The sequence below is a fragment of the Achroia grisella genome, unplaced genomic scaffold (assembly GCF_030625045.1).
Source record: "Achroia grisella isolate CSIRO2021 unplaced genomic scaffold, CSIRO_AGI_Agris_v1 utg874, whole genome shotgun sequence".
Taxonomy (NCBI): Eukaryota; Metazoa; Arthropoda; class Insecta; order Lepidoptera; family Pyralidae; genus Achroia; species Achroia grisella.
This window is the reverse complement of record NW_026713051.1, coordinates 1,872,219-1,893,192: the sequence shown is the minus strand read 5'-3', so window position 1 is coordinate 1,893,192 and position 20,974 is coordinate 1,872,219. Positions and strand designations below refer to the sequence as shown.

Here is a 20,974-nt window from a genome sequence, read left to right as displayed (position 1 = left end):
AGTAAAACTTTATATAAAATGTGATACAATAGAAGTGTTTAACAGTTTATATAAAAATTGTTACAATAGACGTATTTAACAATTTATATAAAATTTTTACAATAGAAGTATTTAACAATTTGTAGAAAAATTGTTACAATAGAAGTGTTTAACAGTTATAACCTATTTGTTACCAACGTAATCCTTATTATCCCAAGTGTCTGGAAGTTTTACTGGAATTTTCGAGAGCCACGATGTATATATTTCAAGTTGACAGTCAGACCTGGAAATAATGACACAATTGTTATTTATAGATTGTTTAGTTAGGTAGTTATATCAATGCATATAACTATCTTTAGGTACAGTCTGTTTCATTCAGAACGTACCGTAAAAATGGTCAGTATTACAATATCTTCGTAATTAGAATCACAATTTTGAATGACCGTAACATTTATGCATTCATTATTTAGAATTCCTACAGATTGTAAGGGCAATAAAATATCGATTCAATATGAATATTTTATTGAGTAAAAATTTGCTTTAACTGTTGTTCTTAGTTTACGATAATCTTTTTTAACTTCTAATTAAGTACTAAAACCGTGCCGAGGTCATCTTTTTGTATGTATACACATATGGTTTCAAGAGAAATAACTGGAGGAACTAGGAATGTTGATAAATGTATCAACATATGTTTTATATAATTAAATCTTAGAAAAATATCTGCATTTTTCTTGTTAGTTTTTAATACACCATGCGTTTGTTGTTTAGTAAATTAATAAAGTACCTAATATTTATTAGATTTAAATGATTTATTATATATATTGTTTGATTATCAATAGATATTCTATATAAATGTACACACAAATGAAATGGCGGCCATCACTGTGTATGAATGAAAATACAGAATATCAACACTACCTACGTTTCATTTAAAATTAAGTTAGATATATTTTGAACTTTTTTTTCAATGTTAAATAATAAGTTTTATTATTATTGTTGGCGACCGACCGCATCGAGCTCCCTTGAAAACATTATTATTTTTAAATTTATATTTTTAAAACTGTTTATCACTTTTACGTCATGTTATTTGATATACTTCATTATTGCTACATTGTGTATTCGATATTTCTATTTTTCTATGATATTCTACGTGATTTAATCATTTAGACACCTATACAGTCCACCGATCCGTTACAATTATTGAGAAACTATAAACTGATATTCAAGAAGCCAACTGTACATACTGATTACTAATGAACCCGTTGACATCTGTGCTACAAGAAATTAGACGTGTTTTTGCGACAATGGTCATGTCAGAGTACATTATATGATAACTTATCGTGTGAATGTCACCTATGAATAGAGGGTATGACAATTAATTCATTATCTATTATAAAAAGAGAATTGCAACGGATTGACATATCAACACGCACATATAACCAGAACGACGATTTTTTCTTATGTGACATTATTATCTAAGCCATGAGTAAAGTAATCCAAAGTGCTATAAATTTGTAGATGTTGGTAGTTTGTAAATGATAATGTTTTTGTAGAAATAATAATATATGTAAAAAACTTAAAATTCATAGCGCTTACAATATTATCTAATTGCACTAGGAATGAGTGCGTAGTGGTTTTTATGTTAATTTTCGCAAACCTCTTATTTGTTGTAATGTAATTATTTATTTAAAATAACATTTATTCAAAACAGCATCACATAATGTTCATTCTTCATGCGATGAGTCTGCGTTCCGAAAGTGTGGTAGAATAAAAAAATATGACTATCCAAAGGTGCTTGTATTGAGTTTATTTGAATAAAGAATATTTCTATTTCTATTCCATAAGAAAATGTTTTTGTATTTTTTTATGTAAACGGTTGGTATTGAGTATTATGAAGACTCGGCAAATCTCTATTAATTTCCAAAGTAGTTCAAAGCTTGCATAATAATTAGGTACATTTTACATTTTTATAGACCAAGTTTTTAATAAGAGAGGAATACGACAAAACCGTCCTTTCTGTGTTATGTGGGTCATGTTTTCAAGGAACTTCAAAGACCTTTTTATGGGACACCTTTCATAGACTCTGAGACTATTCTCTTATGTTGGCGTTATGAATAACCCTTTTGAACATCTGTATTGCTCGTGGAATATGACTAGAATTGCCATATATGTACTTATTTAACAGATTTACTATTATATTGACGGTCTTGGTGGTTTAGTGGTTTAGCACACTTTTACCTACGATTGTCGCGACTTCAATTCCTCGCACGGTGCAAACATTTGTATTCATGGGTATGATTGTTTGTATCGGTCTGGGTGTTTTCTAAGTATATTATTTATGTATTTATATCAGTTGTCTAGTACATATAACACAAGCTCTGCTTACCGTGGGGCTAGATGGCACTGTGTTAATTGTCCAGGGTTATTTATTATTATTTATTGTATAGGTACCCACAGTTAGTGAAGTGTTGTGTCATTTTTAATTAGCTTTACAAACTTGGTAGAGAGCCATCCAATAATTCCTGTAGATGTCACAGGCACTGGCTTCAGAGTCTTCGTTGTTTCCAATTTACTTATAACCTGCGGCAGAATATCGGCACTTTCTCTCCGAATTTTGTCCGACTCGGCGATCGTTTGTCTGGAAGTGTAGATATAGCGATGATATAGTTTTCTTCTTCAAGGTAACGTGAGTGTTACGCGGTCGATAACAGGCGAACTGATATCGTTGTTGCTTGGAGTGGTTTGTCGTAAACCTAAAGAGCAAGCCATACCTATTCGTGGTAATAAACTGAGAGATCAATATAGAATTACAGCAAACTGCGCTAAATTATATTAATAATAATAATCAGAGGACAATTGAGCAGCGTCATCTAGTCCCAAGTTAAGCTAGTTAAAACTTATGTTAAGGGTACTAGATAACTGATATTTCGTAAACATACATAATATGTATAGAAAACACCCAAACTAATACAAACAATCATACTCATGAATGCAAATGTTTTTGCTGTGCGAGGAATCGAACCCACGACGATCGGAAGTAAGACCTAAACGTAAACCGCTAGACCATTGAGACCGTCATCTTATTGTTGGATAGTAGAGTCATTTTGAGACTCTTCTATAATTAAACATTTTTTATAAGCACTTATTTCGAAAGTATAATCCACACAATTTTCTATGGCGATTTTACCGGTCAAATGCGTCGATGTTCGTGAACAAGAAACGATCGGGTTTAACATTTGTTTCGCATGAAATGTTAGCGTTCACGACAAATTTAATTTCCGTGACGAATTTATGCTTTTGGTTACTTTGATGCTGTGACTAGACTGGAATGCTACTGCGGTAGAGATACTATTTAATAGGAGGAAGGAAAGACAAGTTAATTGTCTAAGATAGTTACGACACTAGTGCAAAGTTTTTGAAGATCTTGCTCTCTGATTTTGAAGATTTTAATCTCTGTACCTGAGTAAACCTCTATAAACTTTGTAGTTTAATATACCTATTTGCGTAAAGTTTTTGAAGATCTTGCTCTCTGACCTTGAAGATCTTCATCTCTGTACTTGAGTAAACCTCTATAAACTTAGTAGTTACTTGTAATTTAATATACCAATTAGTGTAAAGTTTTTAAACATCTGCTATGTACCTGAATAAACCTGTACACACTTTGTAGTTACTTGTAGTTTAATATACCTACTTGAGTCAAGTTTTTAAAGATCTTGTACTGATTGAACATGCAAGGTATACCTGAAATTGTGTAATCTTAGTACACTGTGTAATATTGTTACAATGTTCAAGATAACTTTATCAAGAAAGTGTTGAGGATTCTAGTTTTTAATATCGCGTAATTGTGCGCTCGTATTTATTCAGATTACATCATCCATTCCTATTAATAATAAATTAGTATTTTAAATCCGATACAATACTTATTGTTAAGAATTAATAAATAAATATTTGAAGCATCTCTAGTTTCTTTATATAGATAGTTTCTTCTATATAACTTAGAGATCTTCTAAAACGACGTTAATTACATTCTCTCATCCAAAAGCCAGCTCCATTGATCAAACCACTGCTTTCGGCATATATCCACCTTTTTCCACTGTGCCCGCATTTGAAATGCTTCTGTATTGAGATCAAGTTTTGGTACATATTCCTTCGCCATTTTATGTTTTCCTGAGAACAAAAGAAAGCTATAAATTTTTTTTTTATATTATATTATTGCTGCTAAGGTATTTGTTTCTTTTTTAACGTCTAGTCAGTATTATATGAATGTGTAATATCAGTGTGATAAGGTATTTTAAGAATAATAATCTCAGGACAATTCACACAAAGCTTGTGTTATGGGTACTAGATAACTGATACAAATACATATATTTTTTTCGTAAATACATACATAGAAAAAATCCAGACCGATACAAGCAATCACATTCATGAATTCAAAAGCTTGGGCTGTGCGAGGAATCGAACCTATCGGAAGTAAGGGGTGTGCTAAACTGCTAGACCACCAAAGTCTTCAAATAAATACACATAATTTGAAACTAACTGCAATTTTAGTCAAACACGGATGTTGATCACAAACTTGGATTTAAAGAAAAGTCATAGAGATTGATACAGAATTGTAATAGAACAAGTATAGATAACATTCAGATAGGTATGTTATAGCATCGGTTATACTTAAACTGGGGCAGACGTTATCAAGAATGCTAAGTAGCTTCCTACCAGCTACGGTATCGCTCAGTAAAACTACGTGACCATGCTAACTGCCTAACACCTTAGAACACCAAAAGTGGGCCAACTAGAAAGTATATCAGTGCTTTAATAATACAGCTACAAGATTTTCGGATTGACGCCTAAATCGTGAGTAAGGATTGTATAGGTCAATGGATATTGGATATCTAGAGACGGTCAGATCACGACATCTACTTTTAAATAATTCTGATTGTTATCTAAATAAATACGGCTCGAACATCTTGACGCAGACATAAGGTGCTGTGTAATAAATGTGTTTTCGCTTTTTCATCTACAAATTATATTTTTTTATTTCATTATCATCATAGGGCTCTATTATGATTTAGGCTATTCATTTTTTCAGAATTACGTTATAATATATAATAACAATGTCATAATAAAATGCTAGGTGTTTGCAGTTCACTAATCTTATTTTCTATTACGATTTGATATCAATAAAATGTATAAATTAAAAAAACTTAGGTAAGTTTAAACTTAGGTAGGAGAAGTACGGCGAACAAATGGTAGATAGTTACAATATATGGATCCCTTTTAAGTTTTTGGTTAGAAATTAGCTATAAATCCGATTGTAAATTGAATTAAAATAAATGACTGTACATACAAAACGCTAATCAATGTAGATCACTGGTTCCCAATTAGTTTTTGCTGCGTACCACTTCAAAAAATAACTCAAACCTTGCGTACCCCTTATATAAAAAATATAATATAATAAATGTGAAAGTTTTTGAGTGTATGTGTGTTTGTTTAACTGATAGCCGCACGTACCCTTTGATGCAACTTCACGTACCCCTGGGGGTACGCGTACCACTAATTGGGAAACACCGATGTAAATGAAAATTGGTAGAGCTGTTTACAAAGCATAATCTGTAAAACAAAAGTCATGCCTTTATATAATAAGGTTGATAGAAATCAAACATTATGAGTAACGCCATGATTTTCGTTATATCGAAAGTTTTAATATTTTTGCAATAGTATACCCAAAAGGAAGGTCCAAGAGAGAATAATCATATGTTGTATACATTGCTTTGATACGAGTATTCTAATATCAGATGATATTTTAATAATCTTATTTATTACATAACACCAAGTCTCTGCATATTTTTTTATTTGTTCACTATCCATTTTTTGCTATTATGCGCTACATTATAATAATAGAATTTACCCCACAATATAACATTATTATGAAATAGGGCATAACAGGTTTTCTCAGAAAAAAAAACTACAGAAGCTTAACCTTTTAGATCTATGTATTATGGGTATAAATATTCCGAGATATAAAAGGTCTCTATATTTATGTATGTACCTATATGTCTGACTATATCATCTTTTATCTTGTTTTGGAATGCTAATGGATTCATACGATATCGAAATCTATTGACTAAGGCGTAAATACTAAAGTGACATATACTTGTTTTAAATACACAAATAATTATACTACAAATATCCCTAATAAAATAAACTTAATATCCGCACTTTTGAATAGTCACAATTTTTTAATCTACCACTCATTCGGAATACACATTAACAATAAGCGGTCTAGCACACCGCATTACGTATGACGGTCGCGGGTTCGATTCCTCGCACAGCACAAACATTTGTATTCATGAGTATGATTGTTTGTGTCGTTCTGGGTATTTTCTATGTATAATATGTATGTATTTAACAACCCGTAACACAAGCCTTAGCTAGCTTATCTTGGGCTTAGATGGCGCTGTGTGAATTGTCCTGAGATTATTATTATTATTATTAACAAGAATTAGGCATGTGACAATCAACATAGAAACCGCTAGGCGCTCAATCTTTGTTCAATCAGATGACATTGTCAGTTGATGATGCTATGAATTTTACTTAGATTATTTCTACAAAAACATTATTATCATTTATAAACTCTTCAATTTTATAATAAAATGTTTTAAATCTGGGTATTATATCGAAACTGGATTATCTATTTTAATATAGGGAAATATATATGTCGTTATGTATTGTTGTCTGTTGTTTTTTAAACTTAATAGATATGTATTCCGTAAAATAGTTAAAGTATTTTTTTAAATGAACAGGCGCCTAACTTAAGCTAACGTTTACTTTCACTTGATCTTTATTATATCTGTAAAAGTGTGACCTCGTAAGTGTAATATTCTCTTTTAAGCCATTAAACCTTGACATTTATATTATACGGTGTACTTACTTGCGAATACTAAGTAGGTATTATCAACCTTTCTATACATGTAAATGATTTTTAACAACATTATTATTATTGTAATTAGTATAAAGTTCATTTAAATATAATAAACACAAGTGCTGCATAAAATGAAATTATAATTGTTTATTTGATGGTAAGTATTGCATCAACTGGATAAAAAATATATTTTTATAGCTATGAATATGAAGCGGACGTGACAGAATTATAAAACTCAAGGAAAATTTATCAACAGGTACAAAATTGCGTAAATCATTATAAATATAATGTATACATAGTATAAAACAAAGTCGCTGTCGCTGTCTGTCTGTATTATTAAATGTTTAAAACTGCGCAACGGATTTTAATTCGTTTTTTTTTAAAAGACAGAACACAACGGATCATGATTCCTTTTTTTAAAAAGACAGAGTGATTCAAGAGGAAGGTTTATATATATAAATAAATAATACATGTACATGTAGTGTACAATAAATAGCCCAATCTATAATAGATATATTCTAAACACAATATAACCAGATAGACAACTCTATGAATTCTACCAAATGAGATAGTACAATTTAAAAAACGATTTGTAAAATGGGGCTAAGGGCTATTAAACTACTATTAGTATACCTAGTGAGGTATAAATGTAGACATGTATGTTTTTGGATTAATTATCAGTCTATATATAAATAAATTGATGACTAAAAAGCATAAAAAACAAACACCTCAGGTTCTAGTGCTATTTAAGTTTCAAGTAATAATTACTTATCCATAATAATTTGATATCAAAAAGCATAAAAGAACAAATACCTCAGTTAGACATATGCATAATAATTAGAAACTTTAAAAAAACCTGAAAAAAAATCTTGGTACAAAAAAACTATCATAATCACATCCATTCATTTAGAAGCTACGATGTCACAGACAGACGTACACAGATACGTCAAACTTATTAAGACACTCCTCTTTCACCGTCTGTGTTTAAAAATAGTATTAAAATACGTAAATAATAGTATTGAGAAAGAAATTTTGATTATAGGGAAAGGAATGAAAAAATTAAGTGTTTAAAATACGTTTTTTTTTTTAAATAACTCGATAACCGTGAGAAATATGAAAAAATGTTTTAAAGAAAGGTTGTAGAGAAAACAATTCTACATAAAACACGCTCTTATTTTTTATTATCTGATGTTGTTTAGCCACAAAATTAAAAAAAAACTAATTACCTAAAACTAACAGCTGAACGATCGTATCTGTGTGATGCACGCGCTGCTTTGTACAGGGCTTTTACTTACATTTAACTAGTTTTTTCAGTTGATAACGAGCCAAATTAGTTTTTAATTTTGTAGGTAAACAACACCAGATAATGAAAAAATGAAAAGGACTTGTTTTGTGCAGATTTTTTGTTTTACAACTTTTATTTGAAACAGTTTGTCAAATTTCCTATCGATGACGAGTTATATTGAAAAAAGAGGTTTTCGGCCCTATTTCAAAATCTTTCTGAATATTATTATTCATGTATTTGCAAACTTAGTTTTATATATTGCACCAAAACAATTTAAATCAAAATTATCTTGGACTATTATATAAAAAACAAACGTAATAGAAATACCTACTCGCTACTACGGTCGTAAAAAGTATCTAGTAATTTCAGTTATATAGGCATTTAGTATGACACCAAATTGCGTTTCCGGTGATCACACTCCTCGCGTAACCAGGTCAAGGTTTGTTGATCCATTAGCTTTAATAATTTACCTACTTTCATATAATAGAGTTATATTATTATACGTAACGACCGACATCTGTGGTATAATATCTTTCCCATATTTTGAATACTAGCTGTACCTACCCGCGACTTCGTCCAAGTAAAACAGTGACCAAGTAATGAAGAATTGTTTAATTCTACAGCTCAATCAACAGCCTAAAAAATAAGTTTCAAGCTTTTAGCTTTAAAAATGACGATACTTTCATACGATCTTGCATCTCTCCTTTCAACTCATTTGTAGTATTTAAAAATAGTCTATATACTTTATCAGGGTCTAGACTCTCTGTGTACCAAATTTTATTTAAATAGGTACAGTAGGTTTCGTTTGAAAGCGAGACAGATAGACAGACTTACTTTCGCATTTATAATACAAGTTTAGTTGTTGGATTTTTTGAGCGATACAAAAAAGCAAAAGGTCTACAAGGCGCTAAGCTAATTCCTATACTCAGACGACAAATAGTAAGCAGTACAGTCAATGTTATTATAAAGATACTATTAAATATTCTATGTCTAGAAGAAGTAGTTACTTGACATGTAGTTTCTTTAATGAATGTACGTAATGTGGATGACGATTATGTGTAGAATTCAGAAGGAATTCAGAGGTAGAACGGACCACGTGGAAGCGAAAATTTTTACGGATTAGCCTAGAACATATAGTAACCACAGTACTATAACGCACACATTGTAATCAGAATTAATTGTAGAACAAGTTTTAGAAATAATTTACAAACCAATAGATATTTGTGATGACCTCCTACAAAAACATAAACAAACGATTGGATGCCGACGTAACTAAAACAGTCCGTGATCTCACCAGATCTCACTTTAAAGATGAATTAAAAATAACCCATTTAGTAATGGTTAAGTCATTCAATGACAAATAAAATACTTGCGAGAAAATGAAGTCGGTAGCAAAAAGTTTATAAGTATGTATTAAATTAATGACCTTGTGCAATATTCCGTCGTTGGCAGTATTTGAAATAAGAACGTTTTAAATGCTATTCATAATCTAGTCTAGAATAATATAAAAGAAACTCTGCAAAGTTTGCTTTCAGGCAATTTACTCCTCCTATACAGCGTCGTTGAGAGGAATGACCTCCATTTCCAAATGCCCCTCGGCCCGCCAAAACAAACAAGACATTGTCACTGTCAAGGAAATGTCAGTGTGCGCTCGTCAAATCGCGAGGTTGGCTTTGTGTTCAATAAAATATCAATCTTAACATAATAATAGTGACTTTTATCTCGATAGACGATGGCAGTGTCCTGAGCAATGCCATTTTAAAAACTGCAAGTTCAGTATACCTACTTCATGCTAAACCGTTTACACGATTTTCTCGATTACGTCATGAGACTCTAGTAATAATAATTAAATTGGAGTTTATTTGAATATAGAATGGAAGGTAGGTAATTGTTAGTAGGTAATAGGGAATAGTGGACCAGTTACTAATTATGTACCTTGTCAGGTGGACTACCACGCAGGCCCAGAAAATTTACGTGTACCTATAATTAGGTCGTCTACCATTCCATATTTAAAATTTGGAATGATATATCACTAGCTGTAGGTAGGTATATGCTGGCGGGCCCCCGTAAAGAACGATAGGCTAAACAATATGGCCAGTTCATCATGAATTCCCATGGATTATATCCAATACTCTCCTACCTTCGGCCCCATAAAAGAGAAATTTTGTTTGATAATGGAATGTTGACCCGCCTGCTTTATACGCTGATGGGGCACCAGTAAAGGATGGCAATAGATGAAAACATAAAGTCAGAGTAGCATATCGTGGAGAATTCAACAGGAATCAACCACGATGGTTTCCAAGGGGACCGCGTGAAGTTCAAATTGACATGGTGCTGGTATTGGAGCTGCTATCCCTATTATTAATAATCCCCTCTCCTACGAAAGCGAGTTTCTTATTTTATTATCTTTTAACATCTTGATTAATAAGATGGAATTTTCTGTACAGCTTGTAGATGTTTTTGGATAGACAATACTCTACCTACTTTTTATTGGAACTGATTTGATTGAAGCATCTTTGATAGCAGGATATAGCAATTCCTTTGCGTGCGTTTGTGTATTGTAGTGGAGTGATTGTAGAATGATTTTGTTATCTATCACAGATTAACAAATTTCTTTCTAACGTCTTGTTACTTTTTTCTTAACAAAGGTCATTTTTTAATTTCTTACGCGAAGTAGCTAGTGATATAGAAAGAAATGCAAAAGTAGTAAGCAGTATTACAGTTATATAATATTAGTATAATATTGTAGACTATGTAATGGTAAGAATTATTAGGTACGTCTTGATATTTAGTATACTAGATAGATCTGACAGATTTTTTAAAATAATCGTTACTGATATTCACCTTGTTAGGATATAATACATATCTAGTAGGTATGTAACATTTTGCCATATCTTGAGAGCTTTAGCTCTACAAATATAAACAAGTTTTACTTTTTAGAAACTCATCCCATGACAAATATGTACGTAACTATATGGAAGTGATAAACAGCTATGATTTTAAAACTATAATGAGTAGCTGTATGATATCTCCGCGCGCAAATATAAAATTCAACTAGTAATGTTCATATATATTAAAATTATTATAATATGCAATCTATTTATGAAATGTATAATTACTTTGCCTCAGCCTAATCTAACAAATACAGGGTTATAAATAGTATTTTTTATTGGTTTGTATGGGCTATTGTCAGGTGCTTGGACCTGTAGCACTGCGACCTACATAGATCTATTGTGCTCGCCCTGTTTCACAGTACGCTACCTAGACTCGTCAGGGATAAGAATTGAAGGATATATTCTTTGGAGCGGTGGTTTTTATCTCTTCAGAATAGAGTGTATACTTTCCAAAGGAGAATGAATGCTCTACAACCACATACATAGGATGTGTAGCGGCGTTTCCTCTTCAGTTTGGTATAATCTGCAGATTTTTGTTGTGCACAGGCCTAGTTTGCCATGTTTGTTCATAAATAGTAGTTAGTAATTTATAAACCAGGTAGAACAGTTAAGGAACCTAACTGCTTATATAAATAAATAAAGTGGAATTTTTAAAATAAAGTAGTCTGAATATGAGGCCATATATGGACCGGCCACCGGCTTTTCTCAAAGAACCTTCGTTGCAGTGAGTCAATGGTCACCAGTCAGCGGATGCCAAGCCTAACCTCTTTAGGGGGCCGTCAGCTGCTTGCAATGAGGCGAGTGCACTTACTTACTACTTAGTCCGGCCGCTCAGAGTTTGCATTTCTGAAAATAAATTGTTTTTGTAGTGCTGTGACTAAATAACCTTAAAAGAGCGCAGTTTGATGTGGTTTTACTTTTAAAAACTATTGTTTTTATATTTGTTAATAGTTAATATTTTATTATTATATTTTAGCCCACAATGAATACGTCTAGTGTAAATTTTAATAATTATTATATTTTTAATGAGTTATAAACTCGTTAATAGGGTACATAAAAGATATTTAAAATTTTTCCGTAATTTGTACGTTGGTTCAAAGTTACATCGCCCTTTCGATCCCAACCTGTCAGAAACGTAAACTCTGAGCGGCTGGACAGTATGTATTTACGAGAGCCATTTCTCAGTTTTTTCCTAGTTTCTAGTCTCATTTTGCAAGCTCATCACTTCAATAAATATTCTATGTGAAAGTAGAGGAAGGAGAAGTTATTTTAGGTACGATAATAACTTTCATACCTTAGGTATAGAAATACCTACCTGAAAGTTGATTAAAAATCTGTTAAGTATTTATTAACAATAAAAATTATCTTTTCCATTCATAATATTAATTTAGAATTGAAATAACAGTACATAAATTTAAGAATAATACATCAATAAGCATTAAGAAACATGCCTACACATTGCTGTGTATCATTTGATAATCTGATTCTGCGATAAAGGCGATAAAACTCTTGCTTTTATGAATACAAGTTCAATGTAAGAACTGAATTATGTAACAATTTAACTGTAGAACAAAATTATATACACCAGCGTGAAGGTCGTATTGTGTTTGTTCGGTTTAGCTACACAGCAGTAGGTATAGACTTAATTGCGTATTTGGAATATTATTATTTACTGCGTACACATAGATTAACTATGTTCAGTATTTGGTCATATGGTGTTTTCTTTTTATTAATGACCAGCACCCCGCGCAAGTTCGTCTGCGTCACAGTTCCTTGACGTTTATCATTATATTTCTCCCAATTTACTTAATATCCTTTTAAATTATATCCTAAAACATAGGATATAATTTAAAAGGATTTCTGAGATATAAGCTATATACCTGCCAAATTTGATTAAAATCTGTTCGGTTGTCTTTGCACAAATATCCTTTGTGTAACCAACTTGTACTGTTTTACTCTTCACAGCAGTAGGTAGCTTAAATTGCGTATTTGGATTTCATATATATATATATATATATATATATATTATTAGGTTGTTGGGAAAGTAATTTCGTTTTTTCCTAACTTAGGATTTCATTGTATTTTTTGCACTCAACTTCACACTTAAGCCGTATAATTTTTATATGCTTTGAAAGCTCATATAACAAGGCTTGTTTCTGAAAAATTCCAATGAATTCTACGCAGTAGTTTTTGGTTGGTGCCCTTTTAAATATGGAGAGCCATAAGCAGCATTTTCGACATATCTTACTGTATTACTGTTTTGTTAAATTTGATAAATTTAATCTCAATCCGAACTCACGTGTTATGTTATTCGCCGGTTCGCATCAATCAATAAATATTTTACTGCCTACACATAGATTAACTATGTTCAGTACTTGGTCATATAGTGTTTTCTTTTTATTAATGTCCAGCACCCCGCGCAACTTCCTCTGCATCACACTTTCTTGACGTTGAATTTACATAATATCTTTTTAAATTATAGCCTAGGTGTTATTCTGAGATATAAACTATATTACTGTCAAGTTTCATTAATATCTGTCGGGTAGTTTTTGCGTGAAAGAGTAAGAAACATCCATCAATACTCACAAATTTTCGCGTTTATAATATTAATTAATAATAATAAGATATAGGTATATATAGGAATATTTATTTGTATACAACTGGTACATTCCAGTTGTATACAAATAAAGCTATAGTCCCTCCGGATAAAAGTGGTATCCCTCGTTCATAGACAACAGGCGATCGCAAAACATATTGTGGCCTTGTAGCACCCCTCTTGAGCCGCCATTTCAGAGGTCTAGGGTATTGTACTATCGTATATTGTACTAGAAGCCGTGCCCGCGACTTTGTCCGCGTGGAATTTTACTTTTTTTATTAAGATAAATTATATATACGAGTATATATAAGAAGAATCGAACCCGCGACCATATATCGTCGATTAAATAGAAAAATGTCATTTTTCAAAATTAGAATCTAGATTTGCCTCCTTTTATATAAGTCAATTAAATTAACCACATCGTCTTAATCATTTTCTAAATACTTTTAAAATGATATATAATCTTCGGTGTAAATTTTTGTTAAAACTTTAAAGAAAAAAAAATAATTCACAACTTTAAATGTACATTTTGTATAGTGCCATTTCTCTATATAACCAACGATATACAAAACTAATTGAGTTACTAATTGCAGGTTAGTAAACTCGTCGATGCCTACGAAAAACAATCTGTCAATAACAAATTAATATTTAAAAAGTTCAAAACTACATATACACAGCTTCTGTAGAAAGACCAAAAATTCTAGACTAAAATATTGATTGTGGGCTATTTTCAAAAAAGGACTGCTCAATGAACGTGTAACCTATTTAGTTTTTGGTTCAATAGTTAATGCTTAAATCGTAACCTTTAAACATTTGCTTCATTCTAAAGGGGGTAATAAATAAAAATTAGAGTGCTAATGTAAACGAATTGAATTCATCTAAGCTAATTTGAATTGACTGCAAATTGTGCAACACGCTGCTGCATAATTAAAACTTATTGCACTGTTTTAAAGCCATAATGAAATCGTTAATTTTCCGTTGAACATAATGTGTTATTCTTTTTAAAATACTGTTTCATTAAAGAGCGCCAGTAAAGACTTTTAATATGATTTACAAGCAACATATAAGTTTTGTTTAGCGCACCTTACCTACGTCTTTAGTCGTAAATAACAACGTAACATACTAATTGTTGTAACTGGCTAAACACAAATGTATTTTGTATTCTAAATTTGTATTTAAATTCTGTAGTTCCTTTTGTTTTGATACTTCACTTCATTCTGTTGTCAATACTATCCAAATATATATTTTTTCCGTATACGAAAATCTTTTTTCCTCTTTAACATATGTTACGACGATCATTAGTGTTGTAGTTTTATTTTATTCATATGAATAAAATAAAACTACAACACTAATGATCGAATTAACTACTATAACTACAGTTACTTTCTTTTAAATTCAGCTAAAATAGCCATTTTAGCTAATAGAGAATTAGATTAATTTTAAAATATTATTTTATTAAAGAAGACCAGTAAAGACTATGATTTACAAGCAGCATATCATTTTTGTTTAGCGCACCTTACCTAGGTACTTCTTTAGTCGTAAATAACAACGTAACATTCTAACAATCGAATTTAACTACGATAGTACCTTCCTTTCAAATTTATTCAAAATAGTTCAAAACATAAAATCGGTTCATTTTAAAATATTGTTTTTTTAAAGACGACCAGTAAAGACTTTTAATATCATTTACTAGGTACTTCTTTATTCGTAAATACTGTAATTTCCTATTAATCGAATTTCACTACTATAATTATACTACCTTTCTTTCAAATTCAGTTAAAATAGTTCATAGATAAAATAGGTTTTGTTATCTATGTTTATGAATAAGCTTAGTAAACTCTACAGCAGGGTTTCCCAACGTGGTGCCCACGCCCCCAGGGGGACAATTTGATTGCTAAAGGGACAACCCGTAAATGGACTTTTTATTAAAATGATATGGAAGGTTAATTCCGAGTTATATCATCACGATGGTCTAACTGAACTGACCTCATCGTATCATCATCCACTGGTGCCCGGCCAGCGTAGATATATTGCGCAGGCGGGTTCCATTATCAGCTGATATTAAAAATAGTAATTCATAAGGGTTTTACCCTTAAAAGCTATGCATCGTATTATTACGTTATACCATATTATTGTTCTATACACTTTACTGTAGTATCTGCGAAATCAACATCATTCTTCAAATTAGAGTAGTTGACTAAAATGCGGGTTATAATGACGCTATATAATATGTAGTTCCACGGTAAACAGAGCTTGTGTTATGGGTACTAAACAACTGATATATACTTAGATATTTGTTTGTAAATGCATATTATACATAGAAAACACCCACACAGGTACAAACAACTATACTCATGAATACAAAGGTTTGTTCCGTGCGAGGAATCGAACCCGCGACCATCGCATGGAAGTCGATATTTTAAACCGCTAGAGCACAGAGCATCGAGGCCATTAATATATTTCATACAATAGCTATATATTTTAACAGTTTTTTAAATTATATATTAAAAAAATATTTTTTTTTTTATTTTGAAATGTGATTAACGCCTATTATTTGTTTTATCTATACAGGGTGTCATTCGGCAGTTCAAAGGGGTCCATGGTAGAGACCTTGATATACGAGAGCCCGCTACAAGAAGAGCCGGAAAGCAGTCCGCCCCCGAAAGTGCAGGAAACAGCGTTCCCCTACACGCCCGTCGAAGACGAGTATGTTAAATTACTTTAGAGTATGTCATTATTGATTTTCATTATTGCCATTTTCTAATGCGAATGCATTGCGTCGTATAAAGATTCAGAAGAAGGATCAAAATACAACGTACATATAATAATGCACCAAAGTGGTTTTTGACGTTCATAAACAGCTAAAATGTCCTATATAAATAAATGATTTTTGAATTTGGAACACTTTTCCACCTTTCGTGTTCTCGGAGAACTACAACCCCGGATTCTTCAAGTCTATGGTGAATAGATTTCTTCTGGGTAAGCGAGCTACATCGTAGGTCTTGCCATCATTTACCATCAGATGAGGCAATACTAAGCGCAAACCCATTTATAATTTAAGAAATCGAATAGTGCATTTAGTAGTTGTATTAAATATGTGTAAATTCGTTTAATGTGAATCGATTTATAAAATCATACCTATATTCGAATAAGAAATAGACTCCTACAATTTTATTACTGCTACAAAATATATTTATAATATTGGCCTACGGGAGAATTTCTTCAATCGTAAGAAAATTAATATTTATAATACAATTACTGGAGTAAATATTTCCGAACATAAACATCACAATAGGTTTAAAATTGAGGAAGTAGACGAATATTTACGTAACGTACATAACCACATTGTCTAATTCTAAACATCTTCTCTTTAAAAGCTGGTTTTATAACAAAAAGGCATACTTATATCACTCGCTTTTTCCGCCCTTTCGACAAAAATAAGACTTCATGGATCATAGAGTGACGCACAGGCTAATCCTAAATACTTTGCTGTGGTATAAGTATAATATTAGATCTATTAATTTAACATATATTAAATAATATATTTTTAACTGACCACAATTACTCAAGGTAGGACTTGTAAGTACAAAAACTAAGCAACATCCATCTTTATTATATATTCTATCTATGTTTCCAAATACCTCAAAGTCAGTACCGAATTGCCATATTAAAAATAATAAAGTACCTACTTTAGGTATTTATTTCTATAATAGAAAATGTCAAACCGTCTGTTTTAACGGTAAAAGAACCCTTAAAAATAAATATTAATTAAAAAATACTGGTAATTAATGTATAAGTGTATCGTATTCATGTATAAGTGTATCGTATTTTATGGTGGCATTTCACGGCGTAACTCCCTCAAAATTGTTTTATATAATTATCCACTAATATATACATAATAATATATGCACTCTACTAGACATCATTTAATTTTCTTTTCAAATTACATTTTTCAATAATGTCCGGTATCTATTTAACTGTAGATAACTGTACTGTTTTTTGGTGTTAATATATTTTAGTTACATTTTCGTCAATAGTAATCTTAATAAAATAAAGAAATTTAATTTTACATTGCCAATCTGTGACCACCCACAGATTGGCAATGTAAAATTAAATTTCTTTCCGTTTAATATCACCTGATCGTAAACCGAGCTTTTAGATGAATTTTAATTATACTTTTTTGTACGGTGCATGACATTAGCGGGATAATTATCACAGGTTTTCATACCTTATTATTTAATTTATTCAAATGTCAAATTTTCTAATTTAAAATATAAAACAATTTAGTGATGTGAAATCATGAGTGATCAGAAAAGCTGCTGTTCCACTAATTTATCGTAAATTGTTCAAGAACAATAACTAGGGAGTATCACTAAAGAGAATAGCTTACATACTTATAAAGGTACTACTTTTTATACTTAAGTAAAAATTTAAGACATATTTGTAAAGTGTAAAAATAAATGTAAGATATAAATAAATAATAACAAGTAAAATATAATTTGCAACGGTTCGAAATCGTCTTTCGTTATGTAAATCGATTTTTTTATTCAAGTAATCTTAAAATAAAGTATATTATAAATATAAATTATATACAGTAAGCTAAACAAATAATATTATATTAACGTTAAATTAAATTGCAGGAAGATTGTGTGACGGTATCATAAAATTTACTGGTGCGAACATAGCCGCACATTGTTTTAGTACGCTATCGCCAATCGTGAACAAGGTGACATCACTAGGCGGGCACGAATGGCGCTACTCGCTTCACTGTACTCCATTCGCCACGGGCGAGCGCGACTTCCGAGATCGATGTTGTAGTGGGAAACACTGTTGTGTAGCGTCGAATTGGCCAAACCCTGTGTTAACTGCGTTGATGTTTTTGATTTCTTGAGTTTTTATTTAATATATCTTAACAGTGAAACGCTAGTAATCGACCAGTGTATAGTGATAAACATAAGCGGTGAATATAACTAAGGTAGGTATACTATTCACAGTAATCACGTCATACACTTGTTGTGCTTCGAATTGGGTGTTCTCACAGATTTTGACCCGGTATTATGTTTGAGTCTATGAAATTATATTGAAATTTTACAGTACTATGTTACTTTGGCACCTGCAGGTGTATTAGTAATAAATTGTCAAATAAATTTGCAATAATATTGTGTAGAGAATTCGGTCACCGTGACGTCATGAACACTGATTTATAAACATAAAACGACTCTCGGTTCCATCCAGCAGTCGGGAGTACAAGGTCATTACTCAGCACGCATATGTAGTAAACATACATTGGCAAACGTTTTAAAAGCTCTATTTATAATGTCACTACCAATGACGGCTATCCCTATGGAGGACCCGCCCTGTACCGTGGCCTGCATGCTGATCGTCGCTGACATCGGCCTGCCTATTTAGGCCCAACCACATAATTATCATGCATTATTATTCTATAAAATGTTCTAATAATGGTCATATGAATGAATTCCTCTATATAGCTAATGGAAGTAGACATAAATTGAATCTAACCACAAAGTTAACCAAGGAAATTTAGATAAAACTCTGAAGCATATAATTAATTATCCTCCATAGACTTGCTTAGTCTTGTATCAGCATACTCAAATGAAATTTGTTGCATAAAAATTTGAAACTTATAATATTCAATATGAAAAGGTAGGAGTGTATAAGTTTTTCTTGTTCCATTAATATTAAATTTATTTGGGAAAAGATTATAAATATTTTTAAAAATATAAATTTCTGCTTGTCCTATGGTTGTCTGGGAGAAAATGACTCAAGGTGTTAAGTTCGCTATGAGCACCTTTATTTATGGATTTGTGTATTGAAGTTTTAATAAATAAACAATAAAAAGATTTTATCCTACAAATACCTTACCTTGTTGTACCTTACTTACAAATCATGATTAGTGTGGTGAGTTGGAAGGGAATAAAATTCTACAAAGAAGCTTGTATGAACAAGCATTATTATGTTCATCTTACACTATCCAATAAGTCATTTGTTGGAAAAATAAGTTATATTAATTAAACTTAATTAATATAATTTATTTTACAAACAAATTGCTTTACAGTATGGCAAGTATTCAAATGGTTCTTATTCTCAAACATATAATTAACAAATCAAATATTTAATTCACCACTCTCATGACATCTAATTACATCAAATTTATGTTCTATCAATATTACATATAAATATCAGCAAGTAAATAATTTACAATGAAATTTTTTAATTACATATTATCGCTTTAAAAATTACTTTTAATGTCCTGAATATGTCCCCTACGGTGTTGCAGAAACAAGTCCAATTACATAAAGTGCGGCTGCAGTGAGGTGACCTACATTGCTCCCAATAAATAATAAATCTATGTACTCACGATCAATTAAGTGACAGAATGGACATTTGCCGATGTGAATTGAAACCATTTGATACAATGAGTATAATTAAACAAAGTGTTTGATCTTTAACCACTTATTAAGTATCTATATGCAGCTGTACATAGGTGTTCAATTGATTTTAATTTACAATCGTGGTTTTCTAGCACAGCTAAATGTTGTTATAATAGTACTGCCTATTTGCTTTTTATATTGTATTGATTTATGCTGTGCTAGAGGATATAGTAAATTTTTTTTATTACTTATTCATGATTTTGTTTCCATATTAACATCATTCTTCTTTACCCATTTCTGTATCTCTTTTGCCTTGATGAAATAATAATTAACTAATTAAATTTAATTATGAGTAAAAGTTATAAATTAATATTAATAACTTGTTTTGCTAATTATATGGTACAATAATATGTTTGAACCATTATTTGTTCAACACATGTGTTATGGAGCTGTCCAACAATGCCTGTGACCTTGGAACCATGTCAATTATGCTGTGCGTTGTTATTTCTCTATTTTTGCCGAGCAGCAGTTGAATCATGTCTCATTAAAGAAGCAACACTGACGTCAGATTTTTGCTAAGTTCTATATGTGTGATGATTGGTGACATTAACTCTTTATGATATGTGGGAGTTGATCCATTTCATCAACTGAGTACAAAAAGTAGGAACTTCTCAAGTCTACTTTAGTTCTTTTGTTTAAATTTAAATATCATAATAAATTGTGAGTTTTCATTTCATGATTATTTTTTTAACTTAAGTTATTTTCAATACTTAGTATTGTTACATTTAGCTTGTTTTTGTAATCTTAGTGTCACCTTCTGTTTCATGCTGTTTCTTATGCATTGTTTTTTTATAAACTGTCTCTTAATTCAATTTATGTTATATTATTATTTATAACTAGATGTGCCCG

General features: G+C 31.1%; 2 protein-coding genes across 2 annotated transcripts in view; one reads left to right on the top strand and one right to left on the bottom strand.

The window, feature by feature from the left end:
* Positions 1-20,974, top strand: part of LOC131853043 (uncharacterized) — a 64,333-nt gene that overhangs the window by 28,711 nt on the left and 14,648 nt on the right. Inside the window, exon 3 of the mRNA XM_059203835.1 lies at positions 16,245-16,379. Within this exon, the coding sequence (XP_059059818.1) occupies positions 16,245-16,379 (135 nt within the window). The remainder of the gene's footprint in view (positions 1-16,244; positions 16,380-20,974) is intronic.
* Positions 27-9,550, bottom strand: LOC131853044 (uncharacterized). Its single transcript, XM_059203836.1, has 4 exons — positions 9,395-9,550; positions 4,005-4,146; positions 2,477-2,617; positions 27-262 (listed from the first exon to the last, which is right to left on the bottom strand). Exons 2-4 carry the CDS (start codon positions 4,133-4,135, stop codon positions 163-165), a joined length of 372 nt encoding a protein of 123 aa, XP_059059819.1. The 5' UTR covers positions 4,136-4,146; positions 9,395-9,550; the 3' UTR covers positions 27-162.